General features: G+C 45.3%; 1 protein-coding gene across 2 annotated transcripts in view; it reads left to right on the forward strand.

Annotated features, from left to right (window-relative positions):
* LOC149435677 (uncharacterized) overlaps positions 1-12064 on the forward strand; it is a 41761-nt gene that overhangs the window by 13173 nt on the left and 16524 nt on the right. The window contains exons 5-6 of one of the 2 annotated variants that reach the window (XM_089662490.1): positions 1285-1326; positions 10486-10530. In XM_089662490.1, coding sequence (XP_089518616.1) covers positions 1285-1326; positions 10486-10530 — 87 coding nt within the window. The remainder of the gene's footprint in view (positions 1-1284; positions 1327-10485; positions 10531-12064) is intronic. The other variant, XM_089662491.1, reaches the window with a different exon arrangement.

The following is a 12064-nucleotide window of genomic DNA, read 5'->3' on the forward strand; positions in this document are numbered from 1 at the left end:
GTACGAGCGCCACCCTACCTGTGCCACCATTGGCGGTAACAGCTGTTGATCACAGAGTCCCGGCCGGAGATTCCCCACCAGCACCTGGCGATCGCTGGGGAACAGTGAAAGGGGAGAGGTCTGTTTGTAAACAACATAGATCTCTCCTGTCAACAATAACATGCGGCTGTGTATTGCTCTGCACAGCAGCATGTCTCCCTAGTAAAACACACACAGCACACAGTTAACCCTTTGATCACCCCAGATGCTAACCCCTTCCTGCCCAGTGCCATTAGTACAGTGTCAGTGCTTTTTATTAGCACTGATCGCTGTATTGGTGTCACTGGGGAGGTCAGTGGCAGATAGTCAGTTCCCCTCCCCAGTGTCAGAATGCTCGCCTCAGTCCCGCTATAGGTCACTGATCACACCATTACTAGTATAAAAAAAATAAAAATCCCAGTATCTATACGGCCATTTGTATAACGTTCACGTAAACCAGTGTTTCTCAACTCCAGTCCTCATGGACCCCCAACAGGTCATGTTTTCAGGATTTCCATTATTTTGCACAGGTGATTTGATCAGTTTCACTGCCTTAGTAATTACCACAGCTGTTTCATCTGAGGGAAATCCTGAAAACATGACCTGTTGGGGGTCCATGAGGACTGGAGTTGAGAAACACTGACGTAAACCAATTACTTTACATGTATTGGGGTTTTATTTTCAAAATTGTCTGCCTTTTTATGTTTATAGCGCAAAACATAAAAAACATAGAAGTGATCAAATACCACCAACAGAAAGCTCTATTTATGGGAAAAAAAAAGGACGTAAATTTCTTTTGGGTGTGGCGTTGTATAACCGCGCAATTGTCAGTTAAAGTAACGCAGCGCCATATCTCAAAAAAATGGCCTGGTCAGGAAGGGGGGGGGGATAAATCATCTGGAGGGCGAGGGGTTAAAGTGATGGTCAACACTCTCTTTAAGATCTGTGTTTATTATCTCCATACTGGAACTGAAGTTTGCTTTAAGAGCTTCAGGAAATATTTGTAAAGCTTGCAGGGAGCTTTACAATTGGTGCGTTGTACACACTGCCCTTATGCAAGCTGAAGCCCGTGTGTACAGGAAATGATTGTGATCTAGGAAGAAGCACCAGTGTATTCAGGTGCAACAGAACTCAGAGGATTAATACGTTTGTCCAAGATGCACCGGTCACCCATCTGAAAGAGATCTTGTAATTCCTACAATGAACATTTTTACTCCTCATCTTATGAGGGAGATTCTCTTATATTATGTTCTGTTTCCTCCCCAGATAACAGTATCACCGAGGAGCAGTCTCGTCTGAGGAGCAACGGTATTTACTTCCTCTATATACAGCTGTGGAGGTTTCAGAGTAAAAATCTGCGGTTAGCAGAGATATGTTGTAGTACACAAGAAGCTATAGAGGAAGAGGGTAGGATGGTAGACACGGGCCCCAGTTCCTTCACCAATGATGGCTATTATGTAAGTTAACCACCTGAGTCCCCAGTTCCTTCTCCAACGGTGGTTTTTATGGAGGTTAACCACTCAAGTCCTCGGTTCCTTCAGCAATGGTGGTTATTACGTAGGTTAACCACTTGAGTCCTCAGTTCCTTCTCCAATGGTGGTTATTGTATAGGTTTACCACTCAAGTCCTCGGTTCCTTTAGCAACGGTGGTTTTTGTGTAGGTTAACCACTTGAGTCCCCAGTTCCTTCTTCAAAGATGATTTTTCTGTAGGTTAACCACCTGAGTCATCAGTTCCTGTAGCATTGGTGGCTTTTCTGTAGGTTAACCACTTGAGTCCTCAGTTCCTTCTCCAACGGTGGTTATTATGTAGGTTAACCACTCAAGTCCTCAGTTCCTTCAGCAATGGTGGTTATTACGTAGGTTAACCACCTGAATTCTCAGTTCCTTCAACAATGATGGTTTTTGTGTGGTCAACCACTTGAGTTCTCATTCCTTCAACAATGGTGGTTATTAATTAGATTAACCACTTGAGTCCCCAGTTCCTTCAACAATGATGGTTTTTGTGTAAGTCAACCACTTGAGTTCTCATTCCTTCAACAATGGTGGTTATTAATTAGATTAACCACTTGAGTCCCCAGTTCCTTCAACAATGATGGTTTTTGTGTAAGTCAACCACTTGAGTTCTCATTCCTTCAACAATGGTGGTTATTAATTAGATTAACCACTTGAGTCCCCAGTTCCTTCAACAATGATGGTTTTTGTGTAAGTCAACCACTTGAGTTCTCATTCCTTCAACAATGGTGGTTATAAAGTAGGTTAACCACTCGAGTCCCCAGTTCTTCTAAATTGAGGACATTGTGTAGGTTAACCACTCGAGTCCACAGTTCCTTCAGCAGTGGTGGTTGTTACATAGGTAAACCATTTGAGTCCCCAGTTCCTTCAATAATGATGGTTATTGTGTAGGTTAACCACTTGAGTTCTCATTCCTTCAACAATAGTTGCAAGAACAACAAAAATATGGCATGAGGACCCCACCCTTGATACAACAATACACATTAATAGGTGCCACCAACACTATCTGGTAGGGTGATGCCCTAAAGCATAATAATATAAATAGAGAAAAGAAAATAGGCTACACACCCATTTGGCTAATTCCTCATACAAAATGTATTTTACACAAAACATGTACGTAAAAAGCATCACAGACATGTGACCTGACCCCCACTGCACCATCCCATATGGACCCCTTCAATACAATACCCACCTCCAACCCAAGGCCCCACCACAACATCACCCCCCCTCCCAAGATGAATCGTAAAAGAGCCCTTCATACACATACCCATATGCCCCCCTAGAGAAGCTTAGAGAAAAAACACCCACCCCTAATTATTCCCCCCACACACAGTAGATGGTAAACTACCCCAAAAACACCACATGGGTGCTACCTGTTAACACTGAGACCAGTTCCCAACACCGTCCTATTTCACCATTGAACAGGAAAGTGTCGCCACTGTGCACAACACCACCAACTAAAAGGGCCCACCACATCTACACCTGACTGCAATGAGCCAGGGAGCTGTGCCATAAAATACGTACCAGAAGCCCCCCCCAAAACTGGACTGGTACTAACAGTACCATACACTAGATGATACAGTCTAAAACCTATGACTACGTTCTTCCCAACATGTTCTTTGTTTCTCTCAGCTTCTTCAGGAGCATTGGGGAGAGCAGGACATCTGCAAAGACAATGAATACACCCAGGGGCGGACTGACCATTTGGAAACTCGGGCACTGCCCAAGGGCCTGGGGTCAGTAGGGGGCCCCATGAGATGCCCCTGGTACCTTTTTCATAGGCTTTTTTGAGTTTGGGCAAGGACACAGGAACCCCATGATCCCCTATTGCCCGGGGGGCCCCATGAGTTGTCAGTCCGCCCCTGAATACACCAAAACAATTGTATAGAGTGATAGCATAATACACATGTAATCAGAGTGTTAGAAAAATCAGCTTGACAAAATCAACAACCACCCCCCCCCCCCCATCTGGTGTGAATGGTTTTTGGTTCTATATTGACCTTTCATTGGTGGATTTGCATTCACTATATTGAATGTCAGCATTAGCAAAGACACTTGAATGACACAGTACCAGTCACAATCCCAGCAGTACAGCACAACTCCACTTTCCCGCTTGAATCCCGTGACCACTTTACAGTCCTCTGGTTCATTGGTTGCCGGTTGCTAGGGGCAATGGCCGTGCAGGTTGCTATAGGGAAATCCTGGAATATGAGCCCCCACATGTAGCGCTACCCCCTTGAGGGCAACTGGATTTTCCTGGGTTCCCCTAAGCTCTGCACAGCCAGGCAACATGCTTTTTCCACATTTTATATCGGAGTCAGTAAAACAGCCCTTGAGCTTGGTTTTGATGTCTTTATTAGGGGATAACAACTTGGATGGGGTCTAGGGGTATATGGGATGCCCAAGGAACTGTAGAACTTCGAGGAAAACTTCCTACCAAAATGTATAAATATGTGGACAAAATCAGCAACTATCTTAGTAAGGAGCACTGAGTCCCCTTTGGTGCACCTCCTCAGACCCCAGATGAAACCCTCCTGCTGTTCAAGCTCTCTCACATTTAAGGGTTGTCCTAGTCACCTTGCCAAGTCTCCTACCTGGGGATTGGCCAGGTTCCCTCAAACATGCAAATCCAGGCCTGCTCCCCCCACTTCTGGAAAGTTCCAGCAGTTTCTAGAGGGGTGGGAGGGCTCCAGAAGCCCTGACCTGTAGAGCCTACCAGCCTGTCCTGAGGTAACCTCACTGCCTCACTACCAGTCTGATTCATCCCAGGCATCTAGCAAGCCTCTGACTAACCACACAAATCCTATCTACCTAGAGGGCGCTACATATTCATTAACATTCAGTAGACATCTACTTCATAGGAAGTTTTAAACATCATATCCTGTATTAGCCGTTTATTTAAAAAATATACAGTCATGGCCGAAATTGTTGGCACCCTTGATATTTTTCCTGAAAATCAAGTATTTCACACAAAAAAGGTATTGCATTAACACATGTTTTGCTATACACATGTTTATTCCCTTTGTATGTATTGGAACAAATATAAAACAGAGGCAGAAAAGCAAATATGACATAATGTCACACAAAACCCCAAAAATGGGCTGGACAAAAGTATTGGCACCCTTAACTTAATATTTGGTTGCACACCCTTTGGAAAACATAACTGAAATCAGTCGCTTCCTATAACCATCAATAAGCTTCTGACACCTCTCACCCGGAATTTTGGACCACTCTTCCTTTGCAAACAGCTCCAGGTCTCTCTTATTGGAAGGACACCTTTTCCCAACAGCAATTTTAAGATCTCTCCACAGGTGTTCAATGGGATTTAGATCTGGGCTCATTGCTGGCCACTTCAGAACTCTCCAGCGCTTCTTTGCCATCCATTTCTGAGTGCTTTTTGACGTATGTTTGGGGTCATTGTCCTGCTGGAAGACCCAGGATCTTGGACGCAAACCCAGCTTTCTGACACTGGGCCCTACAGTGCGACCCAAAATCCTTTGGTAATCCTCAGATTTCATGATGCCTTGCACACAGTCAAGGCACCCAGTGCCAGAGGCAGCAAAACAACCCCAAAACATCATTGAACCTCCACCATATTTTACCGTAGGTACTGTGTTTTGTTCTTTGTAGGCCTCATTCCGTTTTCTGTAAACAGTAGAATGATGTGCTTTACCGAAAAGCTCTATCTTGGTCTCATCTGTCCACAAGACGTTTTCCCAGAAGGCTTTTGGCTTACTCAAGTACATTTTGGCAAACTGTAGTCTTGCTTTTTTATGTCTCTGTGTCAGCAGTGGGGTCCTCCTGGGTCTCCTGCCATAGCGTTTCATTTCATTTAAATGTCGACGGATAGTTCGCGCTGACACTGATGCTCCCTGAGCCTGCAGGACAGCTTGAATGTCTTTGGAACATGTTTGGGGCTGCTTATCCACCATCCGGACTATTCTGCGTTGCAATCTTTCATCAATTTTCCTCATCCGTCCACGACCAGGGAGATTAGCTACAGTGCCATGGGTTGCAAACTTCTTGATAATGTTGCGCACTGTGGACAAAGGCAAATCTAGTTCTCTGGAGATGGACTTGTAACCTTGAGATTGTTGATATTTTGCCACAATTTTGGTTCTCAGGTCCTCAGACAGTTCTCGTCTCCTCTTTCTGTTGTCCATGCTTAGTGTGGCACAGACAGACACACAATGCAAAGGTTAAGTGAACGTCTCTCCTTTTTATCTGCTTTCAGGTGTGATTTCTATATTGCCCACACCTGTTACTTGCCCCAGGTGAGTTTACAGGAGCATCACATGCTTGTAACATTCTTATTTATCCGCAGTTGTGAAAGGGTGCCAATACTTTTGTCCAGCCCATTTTTGGAGGTTTGTGTGACATTATGTCGAATTTGCTTTCTTTCCTCCCTTTTTTTGTTTTGTCCCAATACACACAAAGGGAATAAACATGTGTATAGCAAAACATGTGTTAATGCAATACGTTTCGTGAGAAATACATGATTTCCTGGAGAAATATCAAGGGTGCCAACAATTTCGGCCATGACTGTATATATTTCTAGTTTTTTGTCAGATGAATTGTTCTGGTTTTCTAACAAATATCATCCCATTGTTAATTCCAGATAAATGTATGACTTTGCTTCTGTTCAGGAATTGGTTCCTGCCAAGCTGTCTGGATACAGAGGAATATTGACAGTGCTGATTGGAGGGGAGGAATTCAGGAAAACAGGGTGCAGCTGTGTATGGCAGCCAATCAGCTACTAACCGCAGCTTGTTCAATGCGAGTTCAAATACAAAGCTTTGGTGTTTACACCATAAATGGGCAGAGGGATATACATTTGGTGGATGACTTCAGATCAGATTTAAAATAAGAGACCCTAGATGTCAGTGGTCTCCAAACTGTTGCCAGATGTGGCCTTTCCTTGCCTTTATCTGGTCATCAAGACATTATTCCTGCCACTGATACGAGACAGTGCTCCTCCCACTGACACCAATGATGGGGCACTATTCCTCCCACTGACACCAATGATGGGACACTATTCCTCCCACTGATACCAATGATGGAACACTATTCCTCCCACTGACACCAATGATGGGGCACTATTCCTCCCACTGACACCAATGATGGGGCACTATTCCTCCCAGTGACACCAATGATGGGGCACTATTCCTCCCACTGATACCAATGATGGGGCACTATTCCTCCCAGTGACACCAATGATGGGGCACTATTCCTCCCACTGATACCAATGATGGGGCACTATTCCTCCCACTGATACCAATGATGGGGCACTATTCCTCCCACTGACACCAATGATGGGGCACTATTCCTCCCACTGACACCAATGATGGGACACTATTCCTCCCACTGACACCAATGATGGGGCACTATTCCTCCCACTGACACCAATGATGGGGCACTATTCCTCCCACTGATACCAATGATGGGGCACTATTCCTCCCACTGACACCAATGACGGGCACTGTTCCTTCCACTGATACCAATGATGGGGCACTATTCCTCCTAATGACACCAATGACGGGCACTGTTCCTTCCACTGATACCAATGATGGGGCACTATTCCTCCTAATGACACCAATGACGGGCACTGTTCCTCCCACTGATACCAATGATGGGGCACTATTCCTCCCACTGACACCAATGACGGGCACTGTTCCTCTCACTGATACCAATGATGGGGCACTATTCCTGCCACGGACACCAATGATGGGGCACTATTCCTCCCACTGATACCAATGATGGGGCACTATTCCTCCAACTGACACCAATGACGGGCACTGTTCCTCCCACTGACACCAATGATGGAGCACTATTCCTCCCACTGACACCAATGATGAGGCACTGTTCCTCCCACTGATACCAATGATGGGCACTATTCCTCCCACTGACACCAATGACGGGCACTGTTCCTCCCACTGACACCAATGATGGGGCACTATTCCTCCTACTGATACCAATGATGGGGCACCATTCCTCCCACTGACACCAATGATGGGGCACTATTCCTCCCACTGACACCAATGATGGGGCACTATTCCTACCTACCTTCTTATTTAGATATCTAGTGTGGTTCTGCACACTGCGGTCAGCTCTCTCTAGCATGGTTTATCATCAAGTGGTGGTCTATAGATTTTATTTCCCTAGGAGACCCAGCGCTAAGTGATCCAGTGGACAGTGCTTTGCCAATGTGCCTTGCTGTCCTCCTCCCAGTGCTGACCCATCTGGCTGTAACAGGAGTCGCTGAAGTTTGGGTCCCCCTATAGTCCTACACAGCAAGGCAATACGCATTTCCTTCACACACACTTGCATCAGGAGACAGTAACTGATCCTTGAACTTTGTTTTGAAGTTTTATTAGGGGATTGAACTTGGATGGGGTAAAGGGGTGTACGGGGTTCCCAAGGATAATGGCAACAGAGGACAAACTCTTTAGCAACTATGTCTAAGTCTTTATAGAAAAACAATTTCTGGAGACTAGAATCTCCTGATGTACCACCTCCTCTCCTCATCCAGCTGTACTGAATGTTTCCCTGAGGAGGGGATCCAGTGCCTGCCACTGCAATGTGAACAGTCCTGGGTAAAAAGCTAATCTGGTTTCCCACCAGAGTGACTCTTTCCCCTTACTTGCCCTGGGGGTGCAGGTTTACTTACTCAGTCCTTCTCCTATACTGCTGTAGAGTCAATGGTTGCTCTCAGGCCTTCTTCTAAGCTGCTCCTTCCCCACTGCATAGGTGGTCCTTGTTCTGGGAGCCAGTGAAGTCCCAAGCTTTCCTCCTTCCAAGAACCTCTACCTGTAGGTGAGCCTCCCTCCATCTGGGCCCCCTCCCAGGCTCCTGCTCTCTAGTCTCACTTTTCCATCTTCCACCCGAACTCTCCTGCAGCTGAGCAGGCTTAAAGGCTGTCCTGGCTCCTTGCCAAGCCTCCTGTTGGGGATTGGCCAGGGTCCCCTAAGAGTACAGACTAGCCACTCATCTCCACCCATGACTTCATCTCCACCGCTTGTGATTCTGAAACTTTACTCCGAGCTACACTCGGGAATACCACCAGGGGGGTTTATAATTGTAGTCTAGCTCCCTCTAGCTGCATAGGAGGGTGCTGCACAGGGGTTGCAGTGCCATTATGGTTTCAAAACCGGATGTGTTGAGTCTTGGTTTACCACTTCTTGCCAATATGAGGGTTGGATCCCCTTTTGCCCTCAGAAATGCTTTCATTCTTCATGGCATAGATTCAACAAGGTGTTGGAAACATTCCTCTAAGATTTTGGTCCATATTGACTGCAGATTTGTCAGCTGCACATCCATGAATCGTTGATACAAGGCAGGATGGATCCACCACACCATGACACCACCACCACCAGCCTGAACCATTGATACAAGGCAGGATGGATCCCCCACACCATGACACCACCCCCAGCCTGAACCATTGATACAAGGCAGGATGGATCCACCACACCATGACACCGCCACCAGCCTGAACCATTGATACAAGGCAGGATGGATCCACCACACCATGACACCACCACCACCAGCCTGAACCATTGATACAAGGCAGGATGGATCCACCACACCATGACACCACCAGCCTGAACCATTGATACAAGGCAGGATGGATCCCCCACACCATGACACCACCACCAGCCTGAACCGTTGGTACAAGGCAGGATGGATCCCCCACACCATGACACCACCACCAGCCTGAACCGTTGATACAAGACAGGATGGATCCCCCACACCATGACACCACCCCCAGCCTGAACCGTTGATACAAGGCAGGATGGATCCCCCACACCATGACACCACCACCAGCCTGAACCGTTGATACAAGGCAGGATGGATCCCCCACACCATGACACCACCACCAGCCTGAACCGTTGATACAAGGCAGGATGGATCCCCCACACCATGACACCACCACCACCAGCCTGAACCATTGATACAAGGCAGGATGGATCCACCACACCATGACACCACCACCAGACTGAACCGTTGATACAAGGCAGGATGGATCCACGCTTTCATGTTGTTTACGCCAAATTCTGACCCTACCATCCGAATGTCGCAGCTGAAATCCAGACTCATCAGACCAGGCAATGTTTTTCCAATCTTCTATTATCCAATTTTGGTGATCCTGTGTGAATTGTAGTCTCCGTTTCCTGTTCTTAGCTGACAGGAGCGGCACCCGGTGTGGTCTTCTGCTGCTGTAGCCCATCTGCTTTAAGGTTTGACGTGTTGTGCATTCAAAGATGGTATTCTGCATACGTCAGTTGTAACGAGTGGTTGGTTGAGTTTCTGTTGCCTTTCTGTCATCTAGAACCAGTCTGCCTATTCTCCTCTGACATCAACAAAGCTTTTTCCTCCACACAACTGCCACTCACTGGATATTTTCTCTTTTACGGATCATTCTCTGTAAACCTTAGAAATGGTTGTGTGGGAAAATCCCAGGAGATCATCAGTTTTTTAAATAATCAGACCAGCCCGTCTGGCACCAACAACCATGCCACGTTCAAAGTCACTTAAATTCCCTTTCTTCCCCATTCTGTTCTTGGTTTGAATTTCAGCACGTCGAGATGCCAAAATTGCTGTCATGTGATTGGCTGATTAGCAATTTATATTACCAAGCCATTGAACAGGTGGACCTAATAAAGTGGCCAGTGAGGGTACATCTGATCTGTGAATCATGGATGAACGGATAAAGATCTTAAGATGGGCAGAATCATTGTTTATAGTGCAATATATGTATTATGTTTGGCTGCAGGTAAATGCATGGAAAAAGGGGCGTGCCTTCATGTGAAGCATTCACTGGGATTGGATGTGATGTGTGTGTGTGGTGGTGGAGGGGGGGGGCTAATACTACACAGATGGCAATCCTTGCACATTGCTTTAAGATACAACAAATGTTCCTCTTCATCCGTGAATCACCTTTTGTTTCCCCTTTCCAGTCAAGGAACTCACCTCACAAATAAAAATCAGCGAGCAGAAAACAAGTAAGTCAGTGATATTTGTAATGTAACAGTTTAGAGATGTAATATTTCCTGAAATTTTGAATCCATTGAAAAAAAATGCCCTGTTTTTTTCTGGAATAAAAATGAACATTTTGGATAAATTTTAAAAAAAATTCAGTGTGGAGTATTTTTACGAATTGAAAGTCATTCCGTTACACTGGGAAGGTGATGTACATAATATAATATGTATGTAAAAGTACAATACTTGAAACAAAGTCCAGCTTATTCAATATCAAACTAAACTTGCTTTTTAAAACTTAAGTTTTTTATTCCAAATCCAATAACAGGGACTGCATAAGGTAAGAACATACCAACTATACATGAGAACAGGTAATCCACCCACCCCCTCAAAAGAATTACGGCTTCCTGCCAACATGCATTTTCAGTAATGGACAACGCTGATCCAGAAGCATATATTGCTCTATGAAGAGCTGGATGAATGTTCTTCTGATGTTCAGGTGTCATTTTCTCTATAAATTAAGGGATTGTGCGTTTTCGGGAGGCCATAATTGGTAACTCTTCCTTCCCTGAAGATGCTGCCGGTGAAGAAACACTTTGTGATGATCCAGAAGTATATATTGCTCTATGAAGAGCTGGATGAATGTTCTTCTGATGTTCAGGTGTCATTTTCTCCATAAATGAAGGGATTGTGCATTTTCAGGAGGTCATAGTTGGCAACCCTTCCTTGAAGATGTTCTCCTGATGTTCAGGTGTCATTTTCTCTATAAATTAAGGGATTGTGCGTTTTCGGGAGGCCATAATTGGTAACTCTTCCTTCCCTGAAGATGCTGCCGGTGAAGAAACACTTTGTGATGATCCAGAAGTATATATTGCTCTATGAAGAGCTGGATGAATGTTCTTCTGATGTTCAGGTGTCATTTTCTCCATAAATGAAGGGATTGTGCATTTTCAGGAGGTCATAGTTGGCAACCCTTCCTTGAAGATGTTCTCCTGATGTTCAGGTGTCATTTTCTCTATAAATTAAGGGATTGTGCGTTTTCGGGAGGCCATAGTTGGTAACTCTTCCTTCCCTGAAGATGCTGCCGGTGAAGAAACACTTTGTGATGATCCAGAAGCATATATTGCTCTATGAAGAGCTGGATGAATGTTCTCCTGATGTTCAGGTGTAATTTTCTCTATAAATGAAGGGATGGTGCATTTTCGAGAGGCTGTAGTTGGCAACTCTTCCTTCCCTGAAGATGCTGCCGGTGAAGAAACACTTTGTGATGATCCAGAAGTATATATTGCTCTGTGAAGAGCTGGATGAATGTTCTTCTGATGTTCAGGTGTCATTTTCTCTATAAATGAATGGATGGTTCATTTTCGAGAGGATGTAGTTGGTAACTCTTCCTCCCTGAAGATGCTGCCAGGGAAGAAACACTTTGTGATGATCCAGAAGCAGCAGAAAGTTTCTGGAATGAGAGCTCAGGAGGGAAATGCTGCACTCGCTGTCATTTCTCTATAAATGAAGGGATTGTGCATTTTCAGAAGGTCATAGTTGGTAACCCTTCCTTGA

The sequence above is a fragment of the Staurois parvus genome, unplaced genomic scaffold, assembly GCF_062004578.1.
Source record: "Staurois parvus isolate SC_StPar_1 unplaced genomic scaffold, SC_StPar_1.0 ptg001482l, whole genome shotgun sequence".
In the NCBI taxonomy this organism is placed as follows: domain Eukaryota; kingdom Metazoa; phylum Chordata; class Amphibia; order Anura; family Ranidae; genus Staurois; species Staurois parvus.